Below are 23681 nucleotides of genomic sequence, written 5' to 3'. Positions count from 1 at the left end.
TGATATTTACCAAGGAATAACAACACTCAGTTGTTATTTAATGGAAAATATATTTTGTTTGTTTTTGAAGAATTCCTACTAAGTTTTGCTCCATTTTATTTATTTTTACCAACAAGCAGTTATGTTGGTATTATCAAAGAAGGTCCAATAAATGGTACTTTGACCGAGCTCGATAGCTGCAGTCACTTAAGTGCAGCCAGTATCCAGTATTCGGGAGATAGTAGGTTCGAACCCCACTGTCGGCAGCCCTGAAAATGGTTTTCCGTGGTTTCCCATTTTCACATCAGGCAAATGCTGGGGCTGTACCTTAATTAAGGCCATGGCCGCTTCCTTCCCACTCCTAGCCCTTTCCTGTCCATCGTCGCCGAAGACCTATCTGTGTCGGTGCGACGTAAAACAACTAGCAAAAAAAAAATGGTACTTTGAAGGCAAGAAATTCTAAAAAGATGTTTATATGAGTTATGACAGATTAACTAGAAATGCGATTCCTTAAAACAGCTAGGAGCCTCATGTTTCAAAAGAAAAATGTTTACAACACATTGTGATTCACATACACACGCAGAGAGTGGAATGCTCAAGAGCCGGGGCACGAGATTTCAGTTGCCGGCCTCAAGACTCAAAAACAAGAAGAACTCCTATACTTGCTGGAGTAACTGTCAAATAACAAGGAGAAGTCTTATCCAGAATGATTTAGATAAAAAGGTTAAAACTTATTTTTATATTATTAGTTGACTTCATAGAAGGAGAACACCAGAAATATTAAAAATGATAATATTTATTTATTTATTTATTTAACAATTACTGAATGGTAATTCTTCACACTTATTTTATACACATATATAAAATATAACTATTTTTTAAAATAAGGTAATAATTGTGGATTTTTTCACATAATGAGAAAAAAAAGAAAACTTCAAATCCTAATCAGAAAATACACCTACTTAAAACAGTAAATTTACTTGTTTGAAAGTGATATGAGATTTCCAATTTTTATATGAATTTCATCCCCAAGATACAGTTCACAGAATATCATTTGATACCAGATGATTAAACATGTTGAGAAGAATTACTTTTCAATATCTATGTACAAACATATTTGATACACATGAACTTGCAGTTTTGTACAAGCAATCCAATCTATTACAAACATTAATTTCTGGAAGACTTGTTAATTGTTCACATATATACACACAAAAAACATACTGCTCTGTACAAATATTCGTTGGCACTATCAGCAATGTAAATAGCATCACTGTATGGTTTCTTTCTTATATACAGGATTTCTTATAACATCTCAAATGTATAAAATCATACACAACATTATTGACAGGTAAACTTTGTGTAGAATTAAAACAAATGCCTCTTCAGTTTACAGTATTGTAGTGCTGCCCAACCTTGACCATTTCCTCTCCATCACATTCTGCCTTTCTCGATTAACATGCAAACTTAAGCAGAACATTAATGGCTTTTAGAATTTGATCTATACTTATTATGTCTTGCAGTTTTCATGTTACTGTCTATTATTTACTCTCTACATTTAGTAGGGAGAGGGGCTAGCATCAGAGGATCCCTAGCTGAGGTGGTAAAGACGTAATCAGTTCAGCCAGAAGGACATCGGAAACATTGAGGAAGGATATTACTGCTTCTGAAAAGGTGCAAGGTCCTGAGGTCAATTAGCCTGCACCAAAACTGGATATCAGGTTAATTCCTGAGACCAAAACTGGATATCAGGTTAATTCCTGAGGGTAAAGACGACCGAGCATAGGACTGCCCGTGCTATCCCACTCTCTGCCAAGGTTACAAATAGTGGAAGCCTTCTTTATCTTCCACCCTTCCAAGAATCTTCATGGTGTGTATGGAGACTGCTTTGCCTTGGCTTTGAGCGAAGGAAGAAGGGGGGCAGGGGGGTATTCTGGTCTTGGAGCCCCAGCCAAACTCATAATGAGTGAAATATGGCTCCAGTAATATGCTAGCGATCAGTTTCGCTCTTTTCTCTTTCATTATATTTCTGTTATATTTATCATGTTGCTTCTGTTCTTCCATTTTCATGGGAAAATGTAATAATCAGTTCCTTTTAAGTACTTTGTTATTTTGTAGTATATAATGCAAAATATTAATAATTTGATTATTTTCACATACAGAACACAACTGTCATGTGTGCAATGTATAGAAGCAACAAGCAAGAAGAAGGGTCAAAGGGAACACATTATATGGGTGGTAGAGAGGAAGCTAATGTTGGACAGCACTGACATAAGGTATTTCATTCCTTCTCCATAACCTATTAAGTCATCTTGTATTACATTATATAAAAACATGTACAGCAAGTAAACTGAAGAAACCACTCATACAATTTACAATTCGGATGTCTCATTTTGTTAAAGATTTTGTATTTTTATAAATAATATTGATCATATCTTTAACAATCAGATCACACACAGCAAAGTTCTAAAACATGCAAAATTCTGTACATGTTTAGACGGCTTATGAGCTTTAGATCAGTTTAAGAGAAGATGATTTTTACAAACTTTCTTGTTTTTAAATAACAAGAAGTAAGGACGGTACTTAAATATACTGGTTTAAAACATTCCTTAAGATTGAGATCTGTTTCCACACTGACATCATAAAAGACCAAAGGGAAAAAAAATCTTCTAGCACAGGTTCATAAAGAATCCAAATTTATTTTAAACTGATAACCAATCTATTAAAAGAAGATGACCGGGCAAATTGGCCATGCGGTTAGGGACGCGCAGCTGTGAGCTTGCATCCAGGAGACAGTGGGTTCGAACCCCACTGTCGGCACCCTGAAGATGGTTTTCCATGGTTTCCCATTTTCACACCAGGCAAATCCTGGGGCTGTACCTCAGTGAAGGCCACGGCCACTACCTTCCCATTCCTAGGCCCTTCCTATCCCATCGTCGCCATAAGACCTATCTGTGTTGGTGCGACGTAAAGCAAATAGCAAAACAAAAAGACGACGACAAATCAGAACATCAAACATTCCCCCTTCCCCTGTTACTTTTGTTACCATCAGTTACTATGACATAAAAGTGAAAAATCATGATAGCTAACAGTATGAGACATGATCCCTCAACTACTTGACTCCCTTGATGTAAGTACTGGTCCTTGAAAAGTTAAAGCAGTGCATTTTTATAGCCTCACAGCTGACATTTCTATAGACCCCAGAACTTTTACATGTTCCAGAGGGCACTAGTGACTCTTTTATAAACTATAATATTTCTTTAACATCCAGTACAGGAATGAATGTTAGCTGGGTAGAACTTTTACAGTGCACAGATATGTATGTTCTAACATCTTTTATTGAGTATTTGAGCTTTGTCACAAACATAAGTGTGGATATCAGTTCTGATCAACAATCATACTTCTACATTAGTACCTGTCAGGCTAAAACAAGAACTCAACAATATGATCTCATGTGGATTCAAAGTAGAGGTGCTACAGACTGTTAAGTGAAAATCATTTTATTTAGTAACCAGTCAATCAGCCAAACAATCAAAATTAGGATGTACAGTTTGTTCTACCTAACCCTAGAACTGAATTACAAGAAAGTGATCAATCTTAACAATGCAAAGTCATTTCTAGAAATAATCTACCTCTGCTTACACATTTATATAATTTGAAATCCATTTAAGCAAATGGTACAAGGAAAATTGTTTTGTTCCCATCATGCTCCAAGAAGACTGTTCCAACAACTCCCATATGACATCACTAGAAGTATGAATGAAAATTGTTGATCTGGTTGCAAAATGCCACCATATGATGAAGAGATATCCTCACGCACTTTTCACATCTTGGCCCAGTTCATCCACTTACCAGTCCTCCAAATAGTTCTAATAACACTGTGCATCCCTTATGATTATCAAATAGAACTTTGGAAAGATTCAGAAAATGGATGAAAAGGAAAAGACTAGATGTTCCCAACCACATTAGAGCAATGAATCCAGCTCTTAGGGCTGCCACCTATAAGGTATTCAGATCTTCATAACCCTCAACCCTGTTATGCAGTCCATGAAGGTCAATACAGGATTATGATGTCTGAAAAATCATAAAGCCATATTCGTAAGAGTTTCAAACCACAATGTTCCACATAATTATGTATTACATTGGCTTAACTGTGCAAGAATGTAAACACAATAAAACGATAGCATGAAACCTATACATGGCCGATGAACTGTGGCATGCAGCTCCTTCACTGTTGTGTCTTGTTGTGGTCAGAGGAGAGAAGAGCACGCCATCTAATGGATCTGAGAGAAACAATCAACAGATCAGAGCTCTGTAGTTGTCTCAACTGGGGACTTATCTCCCAGATATGTGAAACCAAGATGTGAATAGTCTTTCTTCTCTCTAAATGTTACATTTTCATTCGTTGCACTAGCGTTCATATGGCCAATTTCATCGTCTGAAGATCTGAAACAGAATCATTAAACAAAACAGTGTAATAACATAGTATTCATAAAAAGAAATTGATATTTTGTTGCAACTACAGATGTAAAGCTATACAAAATTAAATACCAACACTCAAAAAATAATAATAATAATAATAATAATAATAATAATAATAATAATAATAATAATAATAATAATAATGATGATGATGATGATGATGGCATATGACCTCTGGAGAGGCCTGGTGCAAGTCTTTCGAGTTGAGGTTCATGGACAAATTGTGTGTCTGTGAGAATAGGGCCCTATCTAGGATGAAATGTACTGTTGAAAATAGTGTGCCTTCCTGTGTATGCACACGCACTCCTCCCCCCCACCTCTCTCTCTCTCTCTCTCTCTATGAGCAAGAGGAATTAACCAATGGATGTTAAATTCCCCAAGCTGGCTGGTTATCAAAACCAGAACACCTTTGACCAAAGACCAGCATGCTAACCAGTCAGGATGGAATCAGGCTCTCTGAAAATGATAATCTTCATTACAGTGAAAAATTAATCTTCCATCTTATTCTTATAAGAGTCAAATATTATTAAATTTTCATAAGAATTAAGGCTTGAGAGGAATTAATATGGAGGGGTTCAAAATAAAGTGTTGTAAATTTTGAACCAATTTATGATCTCTTTTGGTCTTTCGAGAAATGTCTATAATAACTGGACTTTGTAACTGTTGACAGATGGTACAATGTTCAATAAATGAAAAAAAATTCAGAAGCTTCTTTTATCTTGTCAAAAAGAGAAAATTATTCTAATTTTGATGGAATTAAAATATGAACTTTGGAGGCCCAAGAGAATCACAAGAGATATTGATACAGAATGGGTAATTACAATGTTGCACATTTAGCATCTCTTGAAGTATTATCATTACTCACAGTTTCCTACACACAGCAGATGCTGCCCACCCTCGTTGGAGGCTTACAAAGGCTGCACCTAGCTAGCGATAGCCAAACGGAATTATTACATCATTAAAGTGCTGGAATTTAACATTGAACAGGGGATTTTTAATGTCTGTAAATCTATGTATAGGGAGGGGCTGGACCAAACCAGCCAAGAATAGTGCTAACCCCTCAACTGCATTTAGTGCTGAGGTTATGGATAGTGGAAGCTTTTAACTTTCATTCATCAATGGCCCTCTATGGCCTATTGTGAAGACAGCTGTCAATTTGTGGAAGAGCTCCAAATTTGACATATTATTATAGGAATTTGATATGTTATATGAAGGAGAAAACCTTAAGAATATTAAGGACTCAAGACATTGACTTCCTACAAACCTGCTTAATAATTCTGGATAAAATATTCTGGAATATCTTTTTATTCAAAGTCAAAGCATTAGAGCAAGCACAAATGTTATGGTATGTATGCTGTATATGCATATAAATCAATAGGTTGAAGTTTTCATTATGTTTTGTTTTTAATGAAAGCATACGGCAGCATGGATCAACAATGAAGTAAACTTTCAAAATGTGTCTTGCCTAAATTGTACAAATGCATTATTTTTTATAAATAGGAAATAGCAAATATGTTAATAAATAACATCCTACCTTTGGTACATTGGATTTGTGACTGGTATAAGGGGAGAGTCATGCCCCATGAGGTTATTGTGGTCTGATTCACTCCTCAAGTGTGTTCCTCCAACAATACTCGATGCACGTGCAGTCGTTGCAGCATCTGAACTCACAGGACTTTGTTGTCCTGAAACAATAAATTTAGTAAATGAAACTGCTGCACAGTGGAGTTTATCCTCACAAATAATGCTGACTGAACTGAGTGTTAATTTTGAATTCTTTATTATGGATTGAAGATAATCACTTGAACTATTACTACTACTACAGCCCTGCATCAAATAAGCATGCTCCTTGCACTGATCAAGAACTTGATCAATTTTTGGCAATGTAGCAATGTCCTAAACTCACTCAGATGAAACTGTTTATTGAATTGTCACTCAGTTTAACTTTAAGTTAACCAAGTTAGATTTGCTTGTCTTTGTCAAGAAAAGTATTCCAGAGAAAATAAAAACAAACCTATATGCAAACTACTGCTGTACCTACTTTAAAGTAGGCTACTTCTATACTGAATGGTGAATGATTTCAAAGTTATTGAACATATTAACTATGTATTCCATTACAACTTAACAGCTTTTTTAACTTTTTGACATTGACTTCCTACAAACCTGCTTAATAATTCTGGATAAAATATTCTGGAATATCTTTTTATTTAAAGTCAAAGCATTAGAGCAAGCACAAATGTTATGGTATGTATGCTGTATATGCATAAAAATCAATAGGTTGAAGTTTTCATTATGTTTTGTTTTTAATGAAAGCATACGGCAGCATGGATCAACAATGAAGTAAACTTTCAAAATGTGTCTTGCCTAAATTGTACAAATGCATTATTTTTTATAAATAGGTACCTTTCTTTTTCTTTTTTCTCTCAGTCATGATTTAAGGTACGGTAGTTTCCTAATACCTCAAATTTATGATGGTGATAGAATATTTACCTATGATATAAATATTAACTTTTCTGCAGTAAATAGTGTTTGCTCTCTGGACTACCTATTATCAAACACAAAATATTCATGGTGTACAACAGTGCTGTACATTTTTCATTAAACAGAACAGTGATTTCTGAATGTGATCACAAAAATACGCTAGATAGATTTGTGAGACATGTTCATGAAATCACAGCAAGTTATTTTATCAGCCCTAATAGAAGAAAATAAAAATCCACAGCCCTAGTAGATAATAAATATATTTGATTTTTATGACATGAAGAAACATGGAAAGCAAGTCTGAATCCTGTCAACTTGACACTTGAAAATGTTCCTGGAACAGTCTGAAACCAGTGGGATCTTAAGAAATCCCATGATCTTGAGGTACCATCACTGATGCAAAAGAGGCTACATAATCAAAGTACCGGTAACAAAGATTTTAAACATGCGCTGGAAGTTAGTTTTATAATACTCACCTATACTTTCCCCATTTTCTTTTGTTATATAACTGACATTGTCAAGGGTGAAAGCATGATTCTTACTACTGAAGTCAAGCTGCAGATCATTGTAACTATCACTGTCATCCAATGGCACACTCATCTGAAGAACCTGCAATGATGGAAAATGAGACAGATATGAGCTCCTTTTACAACAAACTAAAATTAACTACATACTCCATATTGAGATACACCATAGCCATTGCAAAATATCTAATGCAGCTACCAGGATGAAAATGAGATTTTAGAGCTAAAGAAGACCTTGATGGACCCCTTTGCCAATAAGCGAAAGCTCTTATACTCAAACCATCCCTAATATTAAATAATTTCTGCACCCTAATTTTAGGAGCAAAATTTTGAAAATAAAAAAGTTCCTATGTGTATTTGCAAAGCTTTGTTATATTTATATTGAAAACTGTAAATGCTAAAGTAAAATAAATTATAAAATTACACAGAAACTCATTGCGTCACAATATTCATTAGTATACTTCAGCGGCCAGTATCCAGTAATCGGGAGATAGTGGGTTCGAGCCCCACTGTCGGCAGCCCTGAAGATGGTTTTCCGTGGTTTCCCATTTTCACACCAGGCAAATGCCGGGGCTGTACCTTAACTAAGGCCACAGCCACTTCCTTCCACTTCCTAGGCCTTTCCTATCCCATCGTCACCGTAAGACATATCTGTGTCGGTGTGACGTAAAGCAAATAGCAAAAAAAAAAAAAAAAAGTATACTTCAGCGGCATTTCAAAATATACTGTCATCTGATCTGTATTACCCAAATGCAAGAGTAAGTACAAATATCTCTGGCACAAATCGATAACAAATCTGTGGAAATTTACGGCCTTTCCTTCATAACTGGCTGGGAGACATTTCACAATGCTAGTTTTTCTACAAAAACTCAAGTTACTTCATTCAAAAACACACATGAATAATCAACAGCTAGCCTTACAACCCATCATTTTGAAGACTCATAGTATTATTGTAGCTATCAACGGACATGTTTCACTCATGACCACACATCCAAACTTTCTCTTTTCAGTCAAATATTCACTTATCCTGTTTTTGATTTCTGGAAAATTGACTTTATTGTATCTGAAATGCCTTGCAGTTATTGCTTGTCAGCTTATGACAATCTTTATTTTTCCTCCAATCATGCATGCAACACTTTTCCACATTGTACTTTCTTCCCACAGTGCAATTACCAGTTTGCTCTGCGTCTTCAATGACATGGAGCTTTTCTCCAGCTGTAAACGACCTATAACGAGAACTCACATGAGCCATCCCACACACCTGCTACTATCTGTGTCTGACAAGAAGTCATGGCTGTTTGTAGGTATGGCACAAGTAACTCATTACAAACATTAGTCATGACAGAGGAAACAGATCCATGTTCATTATTAAACTGTTTAGTATGCAGTATATATAATTATAGTGAATGTGTAACTAAAGCACAATTGCCCTATAACTTCACAACAGCACCTAAATTCTCAAGAGTCACTGCGGGCGGAATAGATACTTATTGTCAGGCCTTCAGACTTGAGACAGGTGCAAGTGTGGCAGCCATCTTTATCCCTAGCACCCCTTTCCCCACAACAGAATGACTTCTTGTCAGACGATCATAGTACTACTCAAACTAACACCATGTAAATGACGTGTTACATATGCCCTACATGGCATGCTTCCCCCTTCTGGCAGGAATGGGGCTGCCAAGAAAATGACTGGAACAATACCAGCTTCAGGATTTCTGTATGTCAGGAGCACCGTACTAACCCTAGTGCAAATAATCTTGTGTCCCAACTTTTCACCGCCAAATTTTGAAAGAAAAAAAAACATGCAGAGATTATTTGAAGTGAAATACAATTTCTTTAAATAATCCTGTTGTCAATACTGCATTTTAAAAAACAAATCCTTTGTGAAAGCTCTTCATGGAGTCAGTGGTGCTATAAATAATTATCTGTTAATGGTAATGTGAAAATTACAATTATGCTTAATGCATTCATCTTCCATATTTAAAAAATCTATGTTCTCTGTAACCGGTCTAGAGAGCCAAGAATAACAGCTGAGAGAATTCATCGTGCTGACCACACGACAACTCATAATCTGCAGGTCTTCGGGCTGAGCAGCGGTCACTTGGTAGGCCATGGCCCTTCGAGGCTGTTGCACCATGGGTTTCTTTTATTTATATATATATATATATATTATGTTCTCTGTAAGCAGCAATCTAAACTTATATAAGAAAATCTCAGCTGTCAAGACATACTTCTTTATTTAAGCTATAACAATTAGGGGATGGAAGAGAAATTGGAAGCTCAGCTACTTCAAGATAAGTCAGAGAGATACCACTTGAAAGGAAAAAAAAATATTTAATGAATTCTTTTATGATTTCAAGACCAGAAACTAGTTTATACCCAGAATGACTTAACAAACAGTGTGAACTTCCAGTTAGATTTTAAATGTAGAATCAGAATTTAGTACAGTTATCGTTATCACTCAACATTTATAATAACCACTATGTTAACTCCAGTTAGTATATCAGTAACTTTCACATATGAATGTCTGAAAAAAGTTGTGATCTAAAATACATACATTGAAAAATATCTCAGATAAGCAACAACTCATTCTGAATATTCAATGAGGTCTTTAGCAGATTTACAAAGGCATATTTCATCTCCTACATTGACAATGTGTATGTATGTCTACCCTGTTAGTACTGTTTCCTGATATGGGGTCAGGGATGAGGAGAGATTAAATATTATATGGCAAATTTCTACGACTGGATGTCCTACCTGTCGCCACCCTCAGCCGAAGAGCTAATGAGAGTGAAATGAATGATAGCGAATGAAATTGAGTAAGGAGATGGAAGGAATTGGTTGTGGTCTATGAATAGGACTGTCCCGGCATTTGACTGGAAGTGAAATGTAAACTACAGAAAACCATTCTCAGGACAACCGACAATGGGGTTTGAACCTGCTCATCTCTAAAATGGCTCCATAACCCTAGTGCTCAGTCCTATATTGACAATATAAATGTATATTCTCTAAGATGGTACTAATTTATAAAAATATGAAGAATTTCTATCACTCTCAGTTGTCAGTAGAGACTACAGATGTCTTGAAAACTAGGTATCATAATCAATAGAGTGAATTTGATTTGAAATTGCACTCATGCAGGTGAGAACCAAGATCAAGCCTAAAATAAGTTGTGCACTGTTCTTGCTCCAAATAAAAGGTCCATCACATGCATATTATGCTACCAGAATGAGTATCTAATAATGAAATATAATTTCAGAAAACTTCTGTACATTCCACCACTATACAACTGTATCCAGAGTAGGCTTTAAATTGACCATAACTTACTTGTGTTTCATATTCTTTGAGATTGGGTTCCACAAACACTGGATCATAGCGAGGAACAACATACATTCGCTGCATACGCTCCTTGTAAGCCTTGTACCTGGAAATGAGAAAAATTCTTATATTATTCCAAAACATCATACAATAACACAGTATTTCAATAAGAACAGTCACTTCAATGAAGGTAGATCACATTACCCTGATGAAGCAGAAAGGAGCTCATTAGGTGCTGAATAAAAAAATCTGGAATAATTAGGATGAGGAGAACAATCTATGAAGGTGGCAAGGTATGAAACTATGGAATTTATCCTTGTCATTTTATGTATTCAGCTTCATCCCTCTCTTTTCTTTGTGTAGCCCCTTCAACCTATATTAATCTAACATTTATATCACCTAGCTTCTCTTCCTGTATTCTTGTTGTTAATATACAGTAATTATATTAAAGCACCAAAGGGGTAAGAACACAAATGTGTATCTCTAAATGTATACCGGTATCATTAAATGCAAGGTCAAATGGACTGTATCGCAATTAACCTATCTAAGGCATTTGATAGGGTAGATCATGGGAGACTACTGGAAAAATTGAGTGCAATTGGACTAGACAAAAGAGTGACTGAATGGGTGGCTACATTTCTAGAAAATAGAACTAAGAGAATTAGAGTAGGCGAAGCTTTGTCTGACCCTGTAATAATTAAGACAGGAATTCCTCAAGGCAGTATTGAATGCTAGTGGCTTTACGTTATACCGATGCAGATAGGTCTTATGGCGACGATGGGATAGGAAAGACCTAGGAGTTGGAAGGAAGCGGCCGTGGCCTCAATTAAGGAAGAGACCCTGCATTTTTTTGGTGTGAAAATGGGAAACCACTGAAAACCATCTTCAGGGGTGCCGACAGTGGGGTTCGAACCTACTATTTCCATGATGCAAGCTCACAGTCGCGCGCCCCTAACCGCACGGCCAACCCGCCTGGTCAAGGCAGTATTATTGGACCTTTATGTTTTCTTATATATATCTTCTTATAAATAAAGTTGTTCGTGTCTGTTTGTCTGTTTGTTTGTTCCACCATCACGTCGAAACGGCTGGATAGATCTCAACCAAACTTCATATTTGGAGTATACTCACCCCGGGGAAGGTTTTGATACGCATATCATTTTAAAATCTTTGAAAAGACGGGGGTTTTATAGGAAAACCACAACGGTTTTATTTTCTCTTATACTATTATAGGCAAAATATCGAATTTGTCGTATAAGGACGAGACAAAGCTCAATTTAATCCTCTTGACGCAAAGAACAAAACTCGGTAAGCCCTATGGGCCCGAAAACCATGTTTTAAGGCCCTAAAACCAACCGTTACGGAGATATTGGCACCACACTACCCCTGCTCTAGGAATCGGATAAAGAAATGAACTGCCGTAACCATGGCAACGTCAGCTCCAGGATTCTAGAACAGTGAGATTATGTATGTACGTTTGGGCATAGCTGCCAACCAAAATTGGTACAAATAAGACTTAATATCTGGAAAAAATATACTGTTGTGTAAGGCACTCATAGGACTCCTTTGGGCGGGGATGGAAAGGGGGTGAAGTACGAGTATAAAAATCTTACTATATATAGAAATGGAAGTGTGTGTGTAAATGACACATCTCCTCCTAAACCACTGGAGCAATTTCAACCAAACTTGGTACACGTATTACTTACTATCGGGAGACGATCACTGTGGGGGGTAAGCCATCCCTAGCGCCCTTAAGGAAGAGGGTCGGGGGGGGGGGTAGTTACAATAATAATCGAGAATAGTGTCGAATTCATAGTTTTCGGGGTCGCTGAGTTGAAAAGTAACTCTAGAATTTTTTGAAGTCCAGCCCCCTTTTAGGTGGGGAGCAGAGGGGGGGGGGGTTGAGTTATAGAAATAATTAAAAACAGTTTCGAATCCATAGATTTCAGGGTCTCTGAGATTAATAGTATTACTCCGGATTTTTTGCAAGTGTGTGTGTAAATGACACATCTCCTCCTAAACCACTGGAGCACGAGCTGCTCGACTAAGTGGTATATTCTGAGCTGTCAATGAAGAGATGGCATGGAATGACATTAGTAGACAAATAAGTTTGAGTGGTGTCTTTAAAAGTAGGCAAGATCACAATATGAAGATAAAGTTGGAATTCAAGAGGGCAAATTGGGGCAAATATTTGTTTATAAGAAGGGGAGTTAGGGATAGGAATGTCTTACCCAGGGAGATGTTCAATAAATTTCCAATTTATTTGCAATAATTTAAGAAAAGGCTAGAAAAACAACAGATAGGGAATCTGCCACCTGATTGATTGATTGATTGATTGATTGATTGATTGATTGATTGATTGATTGATTGATTGATTGATTGATTGATTGATTGATTGATTGATTGATTGATTGATTGATTGATTGATTGATTGATTGATTGATTGATTGATTGATTGATTGATTGATTGATTGATTGATTGATTGATTGATTGATTGATTCATATTTTGTGCAGTTATCATTTCAAGGACTCATTTATTTTCAAATATGAGTGCTCTGGAGCCACAGAGTACAATGTAGATAAGTCTCATTAGAATGAAACGTACATAACCAAAGATTTCCAAGCGTAACAGTCACCTTCTCAGTGAGCTGGCATGTGTATGGCAGTGAAGACATGGTGAAGGTAGCATAGTGAAATGAGAATTTCACAAAGGAATTAATAGATAAGGTACCATATTCTATGACATTAGTTCATAGCACTGTTGGCATGGAGGAATGGATCTTCAAAGAAACCTGTAAGTATTAAGCCACTGTTATATAGAAGGGATGATAATTGAAAATTAACCCTTACTTCTTTCGTTAGTAGGTGAGCGAGAAGTGGCTGTTGTGATAAAAGAGAGAAAGAGGAAGAAAGAAACAAAATACTGTAATATAAAACAAAATACAGTAAAATAATATAACAGTCACATTTATCTAAGAAACTGGCAAACTGCCTTACAAAGCTTCCTTGTAGTTGGTATTAGTCAATTTCCTCCTGATGTACTGTAGCTCAGTGCAATATTTTTTCCAAAACCATTCTCACCACCTGCCTGTTAGCTCACTCTTTTCTCCCCATGTGATATTTAAGCCATTCCTGCACTTTAACAAAAAAACAACAGTTTCTCCCAAACCATTCATGCAAATTATATACTGATGAAGATATTTTTTATCCTAACACAATTACTAAGGTGACTGAATACAGTTGAACCTTGATATCTCGAACCTCCATTACTCAAATTTTCAGCATCTGGAAGTGACTTCAATTTCCCAGCCGTTTGTCCTATTCTTCAAGAGTATTTATTTCTCTATTACTCAAAATTTGGTTACACGAATTTCTCGATTTCTCAAAGCAAATGTTTCCTTCCTTGAAGCAAAAAATACTCTGTAACTCAAATTTTGCACAACATTATCTGTGTAATACAGCAATTGTGATTTGTGAGGAACAGTTAACAAGTAAAGAAAGGGTTACAGCAATGCTGGGAGCTAATATGATGGGAACTAAAAAACTAAAACTTCTAGTGATCGGAAAATTGGCGAAGCCTCACTGTTCCTCGGGTGTGAATTCACTTTGCATTAAATTTTTATTATTGTTTTCCACCTATTCAATACATAATTGTTTCATCGCTAGAAAATCATTTTACTACAACGCTACATTAACGGGGACATGTTTTGCTTGACTTCCAAGCATCCTCAGCCTTTATAACTTTTCTCAAGGTTAAGACATAACATTATTAACTTTACTTATAACTAATTTGTAATTAATTATAATCTTAATATTAAGTAGTAAAATACATTAACAGAAAGACATTTATGAACATAATGAACAGATTAACATTTAAAATAACAGTGTTAAAATTGGAATAGACATTAATTCTATTAACACTGATGTCCAAAACATGGTAAATCCCAATAACAATGAAAAGATTTGGCTAAAATTCTAATAAATTTCTTCATTTTTACTAACTCAATTATTAATGAGCTACTGTATTGTGCTGCTTAAAATTTGAGTCTTAAACCCTGTTAAAATTCAATAGTATCTGAGGCTTAAAAACCTTAATGTACATGTCGAAATAGTGAGAAATGTTCTACATCTCGTATTAATTTAATGCTGGCTGCAATAATATATTGATTGTGAACGGCTAGGTACATCTTGTTGGTTGTTTCCCCAAACTGGTCTTGAAATGACGAGTTGACATGTTGCTTGGGAGTTGTTCGTTATATTAAGGGCTTGGTCAAAAGGCACTTCAAATCTGAGAAACTGGATGTTGATGTATTATCCTTTATGGCAACCTTTATGTGTTGGTGCCCTTTGAGTGCCGCTAGGATGCCTCGCAGTGCTTGTTGCAGCACGGTGACGGTTCAAGCAGTCACCACAGAGACAAAGTATGTCAACTACACAGTATTTTGTCTCCTAAGTTACTGGTGAGTTTGCTAGTGTGCCAGACAGAAATAACCATCACAGGACTCAGGAATAAATTTGGAATGTGGCATGATGTACAGCTCATCAAATGTTATATAGATGATTGCGAAGTATGGTTATTGAACCTTGTATTGCTGTGATAGCGATGTCATGAAGTCGTGTCCGGTTGAGACCGATAGAATCCCACAGCTGTACAAGAAATTTAGCAATTGTGCCTTGAGCTCCGATCATGAGTCCATGGATGGAAATATTGTCTAGATGATATCTGTCTTTATAGTAGTTCACAGTTGGCTGGTAAATTGACTTCTTCTCGGCGCCCACCTCTTCGGCCTGGCCAACCTGCAATTCAACACTCTTTGCCACCTCTAGATGTATTTTTGATGTGATTGGTTTATCCATATTTGAACATTTTATTGTGATATAATTTGCTTATCAACAATCTGTGATTGTTAATTTCACAATTTTGCATTTTCTGGATAAAGTCATTTGGAACCACACATTCAGAAAAATTAATTTTTGGACATTAAAATTGTATCACGACACTAACTATTCATAAATTTACATTCAAGAAAGTTATTGGGAATGATGTATTTCATCCATTCTGCATGCTTAAAGCAAGCAGATTATTTGATATTACATTTTGACCAAATGAACGGCTTTCCTAAGATAAATAAATGGACCTATACTTACAGATGAAATATTTTATCCCTTGGTAGTTCAGAAGTCAAGCATCATTTTATTTTTATATATCAGAACAAAGTCAATATTTGCCATCCAATTTCAAACTTTAGCTTTAAAATATACAAAAGTGATAAAATAGTTCCATCTTTTGAAGATATGAGTGGGATTATAGTTCATCGCAAACAGAATTCAACTTAAATATTGGACATCCTGGAATTTAAACTTGAGTTTCTTTTATTTAGCTTGTATACTATATGAGAAGGGCCAATACTAGAAATTGAAATATTCCCTGGAAGTGAGAATAGGAAACCATGGAAAAACATTCTCATGACAGACAATTGTAGTATTTTAAGGCCAAGACCTCTCAAATGCAGAGCTGTTAAGCTGTAGCCACTCAGATCGGTGTCTAGCTATTTTCAACAAATGTCTGTACAAAACCTCTCTGTTGTACATTAATTAAAGTTAAAAACTTACAATTAAATTTACTAGTTGCTAATTTCTTTCCTATCATCTTGCAACTTAGGATACCATTCTGATGACTTCAAGTCTGCATAGGTAGAATTTCTGCAGTCTGCTAGCAGAATTACTGTCAATTAATACTCTGAACTTAAATTTATATCCTGCCATATTTTCAGACAAGATGGTTCTAAAAGATGGCCCCTTGACTGATAAATTACTGCTTAATGCATGCAAAAACTGCAAAATCTTGACAAATTCTTAGATCTATCAAATTTCTATAGGTGAGTGGTGCTGGGTGGGGCTAGTTTTCTGTAGAATGTTGTTATGATGTTTGCTGGAAGAAGAAGAGTAAGAATCTGGTGAACTTGGTAACCCTGCAGACCCTACCCCAAGTAAACTCTGGCTCAAGTTACCTCCTTGGAAGAATTCAACCAGCCTCTGTGTCGTTGACCAAATACACATCCCACTGGCAAACATAGAAATGTGGTCAATTATTTATTACCTAAAGACATTTAACTGCCTTGTTACACAACTACCATATGAATTATTATATTATTTATCATTAAGATTAAATGTCTGTCTTGTTGGCTGAATGGTCAGCGTACTGGCCTTCGGTTCAGAGGGTCCCGGGTTTGATTCCCGGCCGGGTCGGGGATTTTAACCTCAATTGGTTAATTCCAATGGCACGGGGGCTGGGTATATGTGTTGTCTTCATCATCATTTCATCCTCATCATGACGCGCAGGTCGCCTACGGGAGTCAAATAGAAAGATCTGCACCTGGCGAGCCGAACCCGTTCTGGGATATCCCGGCACTAAAAGCCATACGACATTTCATTTCATTAAGATTAAATGTACAATGTACTGTCACCACATGTATATAATGCAACATCAACAAATCGTGTGGGCCTGACGAGATACTTGGTATCATTCTCCATGAATGTGCTTCCCAACTAGCAATTCCACTATGTCAAATTATAAATAAATCACTTAAGTGTGGGTGTTTTCCAGCTGAGTGGAAAAAAAAATGTTATGTAATCCCTATCTTTAAGAAAGGTGATAAGGTGTTATTTGATAATTATAGACCAGTAGTGCTGCTTTCACTTTTATCGAAGGTGGTGGAGAAAGTCATATATATTTGCCTGTATGACTCTTTTAGTCAGTACATAGACCCACTACAGCATGGATTGCTTAAAAGTAGGTATATGAAATGGCGTATGGCTTTTAGTGCCAGGATGTGTCCGAGGACTTCGGCTCGCCAGGTGCAGGTCTTTTTATTTGACGCCTGTAAGCGACCTGCGTGTCGTGATGAGGATGAAATGAGGATGAAGACAACACATACACCCAATCCCTGTGCCAGGGGAATTAACCACTTATGGTTAAAATTCCCAACCCTGCCAGAAATCAAACCCGGGACCCCTGTGACCAACGGTCAGCACGCTAACCATTTAGCCATGGAGCTGGACTAAAAGCAGGTCAACTGTTACCTATCTGGCACTTTATTTATCTTCAACTTCAGATGCATTGAACAAAGGTAAACGGGTTGATGTAATATATATACTGATTTCTCCACAGCCTTCGACTCGTTACAACACGAGGCCTTGTTGAAAAAGTTGTCAAGTGTATGGAGTGTCTGGCAGTATTTTTGAGTGGCTGAAGAGTTAGTAAACATATTAGTTTTGTCAAGTCCAAGGGTTTGATCTCTAACCCTTATCAACCTTCATCTGGCATTCGACAGGGATCACTGTTAGGGCCTCTTCTATTTGTTTTGTTTCTAAATGATATTACTGCAGTCATTTGGCGCAGTGAATGTCTCTTGTATGCTGACAACTTGAAACTATACAGTCATAGAAGAAGACAGTGATGGCGATTATCTACAATAAGATCTGAACCAAATATGCGAGTGGTGTGATAAGTGGTCCCTCAGAGTAAATAAAGTTAAGTGTGGTGTCATGTCATTTACTTGAAAATTAACACCTGTATTGTACAGATATAAAATCAGTCAAGAATGTTTAAATAGTGTGGAGGAGTTTAATGACCTAGGTGTAATTCTTAGTAATAAGAATTCCTTATTCTTCGAGAAACACATCGATAATATTATAAAGAATCCTTCAGACTACTGGGGTTTGTCAAAAGAAATTGTAAAGATTTCAGTAATACTGCATGTGCCAAAACATTGTTTTGTTCCCTGGTGAGACCCCTCTCTTGAGTATGGTTGTGAGGGTGAGGTGTGGCTCCTGTATCAGAAAGGCCACATATACCATCTCAAGAGAGTACAGATAACGTTCATGAAATGGATTAGTTTTGGATTCCTGGGCATGCCACTCTCTTCAAGCAGGTATGAAGAATTTGTAAACATTTTTGGAATGAATACGCTGGCAACGTGCCAAAAATGTGTGAACGCAATGTTAGCAACTAGATGCTTGAACAGTAAAGTGGACTGTCTGGCTATACTGGGGTTGATTCAAACTTCATGTTCCAAGCAGGTGAACAAGGCTGAAATGTACATTTCATCTGCTCAAATGTAGGACGGCTGCATATGAAAATTTTTGGTCACACAAGCCCTTAGGATTATAAATCAGCTAGAAGGGTCACTCGACATTTTGTAACACCCTTCCACTACATATCGTTAAGTTCTTCTCAAAGGTGCAACATGATAATTTTGTAAATTATGTGAATTATTATGCAAATAGTCTGTAGAAAACATGTAACGATGTATATCTGTAAATTTGTGTGTGTGTGTATATATATATATATATATATATATATATATAAGAATTATTACAAAATTATAATTATTATTAAAAGAATTATTACTAAAGAATTATTACAACTACCAGCAGATGTTCCGGATCACACGGTGTACACTGAAAGGAAGTATAAAGGCCTCGGTTTGTTTTGCGCCACTTGGGAAGCCAAACTGCAGCATATTAACATCTGTAATAAATTAATGCTTGCAAATAATGGCTACATTAATGGAACTAGAAACTTGGAGCAAGAACGTATAATTTGTTTGCAAGATCTATGCATAGAAATTAATGATCAAGTTATGTCCAAAAACAACCATCTTCCCAATGTAAGGAAGTTCCGACAGATACTACGAAACAGAGAAGTTCAGTCATGAAGGAAAGGGCGTTCGGCTCATCCAGGAATACGCGCCAGGGAACAAATGGATAAGAGATCACCGAGGCTTATCCTGTGTGGAATGGAAAGAGGCCATCAAGATGACAGCGAATGCGTGGACCGTTCGCTCCATGGTGGGAAGGTCCCAGGACAACACCCTCTGTCAGCGTTGCCACAGAGAGCACGAAACTCTCGCCCATGTCCTGGGTGCCTGTCCTCATGGGGAGGTATTGAGAAATTCCCACCATCATTCAATACGACATATGATGGCGACCTCACTGAGGTATCACAGTTTCATGGTGCATGAAGAGGTTTCTGGCCTAGCTACCAATAGGAGTAACAGGCATATTGACATGATAGCCTTTCAACCAGGTAGCAAGCAAGGACTAATCTTAGATCCCACAATACGCTTTAAATCACACGTTGGCCAGGCCAAAGAGGTGGACGCTGAGAAGAAGTCAATTTACAAGCCAACCGTAACTACTATAAAGACAGATATCATCTAGACAATATTTCCGTCCATGGACTCATGATCGGAGCTCGAGGCACAATCCATAAATTTCTTGTACAGCTATGGGATTCTCTCGGTCTCAACCGAACACGACTTCATGACATCGCTATCGCAGCAATATGAGGTTCAATAACCATACTTCGCAATCATCTATATAACATTTGATGAGTTGTACATTCTCAGTCCTGTGATGGTTATTTCTGTCTGGTACACTAGCAAACTCACCAGTAACTTAGGAGACAAAATACTGTGTAGTTGACATACTTTGTCTTTGTGGTAGCCTCCTCATGGGGGAATAATGTATATATATTATTTAACATTTTATTTAATTTTCTATTACATTATCTATAATTAGGACACCCTATAGATGATAAATAAATAAATTCTATTCTTACACAATCTTTTCCTTTCATTAAAATGCTTACTGGTAGTATTCTTTGAAAAGTCAATGATAAAAATTATGTCCCAGGATGAACATTCAGGTCTTCAGGAGTGAGTTCCTTGAAAATTATTGATGTATTTTAAACCAGTACATCTATATTCAAAGCTGAGTAATTATGAAGATGTGCAGTCAAAAGATCAAGGAGGATTCATAGGCAAGCATGTACAGTTAGTGTTAAATTGTTTTCCTTTCCTCGCAGCCCATACACTAAAATAAATGCAGGAGTCACCATAGTCATGCTTATTTAATTCAGTCATGCTTTTCTTGCCTTTCATTCTTGTACGGACCTCTTTTAATTAAATTCTCCGTAACGCCTTATATTTTTATAAAATGATTCCCTCCTGTTTCTTTGTTTATTTTCTCTTATTCGTGTAGCCATAATTTTGGAAAAATACGATGTTTCTCATCAAATGGCTTCATTCCAGTGCATTCTCTTGTTTGTTTCTGCACAGTGTGATAGGGCGATAGTGCTGTTTCCTCAAATCAAGGTCGACAGTAGCTAAACTGTTTGAGAGTTCATTACTAAGAATATGAAACTAACAATCACTATGACTTAACACGCTGGCGACTATGACACCCACCAGTGGGTCACCGCTGACTCTTTACTTCTGGGACCCACCAGCAGGCCTCAGAGTGAGTCATTCAGATTATGCTTTCACATTTTGTGGTTAGTCTGTACAGAAGGTGAACTAACTTCTTATGATGTGGAACATGTCAGGGGTACATACAAAATAGTGTAGGGGTAGCATGCCTGCCTCTTACCCGGAGGTCCCAGGTTCGATTCCCGGTTAGGTCAGGGATTTTTACCTGGACCTGAGGGCTGGTTCGAGGTCCACTCAGCCTATGTGATTAGAATTGAGGAGCTATCTGATGGTGAGATGGCGGCCCCAGTCTAGAAAGCCAAGAATAACGGCCGAGAGGATTTGTCGTGCTGACCACACGACACCTCATAATCTGCAGGTCTGTGGGCTGAGCAGCGGTTGCTTGGTAGGCCAAGGCCCTTCAAGGGCTGTAATGCCATGGGGTTTGGGACATACAAATAATGAGTGCGAAGAAGTTCCACAACTTGTGTTCAGTTACATCTGTCCACTTCTTTGGTTTTGTGTTTCTTGTATTGTGATTTGTTTCCACCAATATCAAATTAATGTTTTCAATACTAATTAGACCTTTGAGTATCTTTACAACACTACCTTTAATCAAAACAAACAATAGTGCATACAGACCACCAGTTTCAATGAGGTTGCCAATGGGTCACAGGCTGCATGCCAAAACTGTGCATTACTTGTGAATGATGAGACCCATCGGATGGTCTCAACTCACAATGCACCTTAACACCTCAAAGCTGTACTTAAGATAAATAACAGTATATAATAAATCCCTTATTTTTTTCATTCCTAGTAAATAAAGTCTGAAAACAATATGCCATCATCAAAATGTTACGAGTTAAAAACCATGGTAATTGAACAAAATCCCTTTTATATCAAAAGGTTAAGCAAATATTATGTAATTACCTAGACCATGAGATGCAGATATACACAATGCCTGCAATGCCCAGCACCAGTATAAGACAAGCTATCACGATGAGAGCATATGGAAATACATCCCAGGAGATGATAATAGTTTTGGACTCTTTTAGTGGACCATGGATATCAGTCGCTGTTGCTGGTAGTAGGTCTCCTGTCACATCTCTGGTTATGTTAGCCATGGCTCTTTTGTCAAAGATTGACCTGAAAAGACAAATGAAATTAAAATATGACAAATGGTTTGTGAATAATTTATTAATGTATAAGTCAACATACTTCAATGAAGATAAAATCAATTATTTTAAAACATCAATTGCTCAGTTATTTCTGACATACACAAAAAAAAAATAACAGAAAGAAAGAAAGAAAGAAAGAAAGAAAGAAAGAAAGAAAGAAAAAAGAAAGAAAGAAAGAAAGAAAGAAAGAAACAAACAAACAAACAAACAAACAAAAAGTAATGCAGCCTGATAAAAGGTAAAAAGTATGGAAATTGAGAAATGTCACTAAAGAAGATTGCTTTAGTAAGTAACATATTGCTGCACTGAGTTTGAACTTACTAATACAACTTCAGTTTTTCTTTGAAGACTTGAACTAAGAAAACATTAAGATTTACAACAATACCGGTACCTTGTAATTGTATCTTTCAAGATACAAAAAAGTTCCATTAGTAACTTCACATTTCTGCATGAGACAAAACCACCAACAATTTCTGCTGAGAATTATGTGGAGATGAAAGTATCATCTATGATCTTTTTCTTAATCTATTCATAAGAGTGTAAATTTTACACACTGCTAAATTCTGTTGTCAAATTCTAACTCAAAATGACTGATGGCTTCCTTGCACACACTTTGAAATGACTTAAGACAATGATAATCCTAAATTGATATTGATGACATATTTTCTAAATTCTTCCATTGAAAACACTGTTAAAATTATTGTTTATAGTAACAGTTAACTATAACATTTGTAGATGAAAATCTCACCTCTGGACTCTGATACTATTCCTCTCCAGAATGGTCTCATTCTGGGGATCAATTGCATAGAACCAAATGTCTGTACTAGAGCTGTCAGTTTCAAATGTGCTGTTATCTCCTAGGCACATTTTGGGAGCTACTTTCTCAATTCCAATGATAAGATGAGTAATGTCCTCCAAGTTCTTGATCACTTTATTTTCATCATGCTGGACAAACTCTGGCGTACGGCCACTGATGACTAGTACCATGCGATGGCTGTCATCAATCAAATTAATCTGAAAATAATAACGTATCAAATTATTATAAAATTCATAATCTCTTCAGAAACTTGAATATAATTTTATTATGACTCTTTCATATTCAGTCTGAAAATCACTGGCAAAGACTTTGGTGATTTTAGAATCCCTTTCTTGCAGTTGCTGCCACAGCCTCTATTGCTCCTAAATTCCTTGTGACAAAAGAGTTAAACAGTGAATCCAGCTGTCATCCTAAACTCTAGAATGTTAATTCTTCCACTAAAAACCTTGTATAATATATTGTTAATATTAAAGTCAGTCAAATTCCCTACATTCTCCCCACTACTTTAAGAAATGACTCTGATCGGCAGGTGTTATTATAAATCATCTGTGGTGAATTTTGTGACAGTCAACCATTCTGTAGGTATCCAGTCACAGGAATACATGATATTACGGACCCTGCACACTGATGGTGGAATACTGCTAGCTGTCT

General features: G+C 36.6%; 1 protein-coding gene across 6 annotated transcripts in view; it reads right to left on the bottom strand.

Annotated features, from left to right (window-relative positions):
• Positions 1 to 757: 757 nt before the first annotated feature.
• The window catches only part of Cad99C (cadherin-99C), a 529236-nt gene continuing 506312 nt past the window's right edge, over positions 758 to 23681 (bottom strand). For all 6 annotated transcript variants that reach the window (XM_068225294.1, XM_068225295.1, XM_068225298.1 and 3 more), the window contains 6 exons: positions 22962 to 23227; positions 21966 to 22181; positions 10794 to 10890; positions 7419 to 7551; positions 5996 to 6146; positions 758 to 4425 (listed from right to left, as the gene is read on the bottom strand). In XM_068225294.1, the coding sequence (XP_068081395.1) occupies positions 4284 to 4425; positions 5996 to 6146; positions 7419 to 7551; positions 10794 to 10890; positions 21966 to 22181; positions 22962 to 23227 (1005 nt within the window). In that variant the 3' untranslated portion in view covers positions 758 to 4283. The remainder of the gene's footprint in view (positions 4426 to 5995; positions 6147 to 7418; positions 7552 to 10793; positions 10891 to 21965; positions 22182 to 22961; positions 23228 to 23681) is intronic.

The sequence above is a fragment of the Anabrus simplex genome, chromosome 1 (assembly GCF_040414725.1).
Source record: "Anabrus simplex isolate iqAnaSimp1 chromosome 1, ASM4041472v1, whole genome shotgun sequence".
In the NCBI taxonomy this organism is placed as follows: Eukaryota; Metazoa; Arthropoda; class Insecta; order Orthoptera; family Tettigoniidae; genus Anabrus; species Anabrus simplex.
This window is presented reverse-complemented; position numbering and strand designations above follow the sequence as displayed.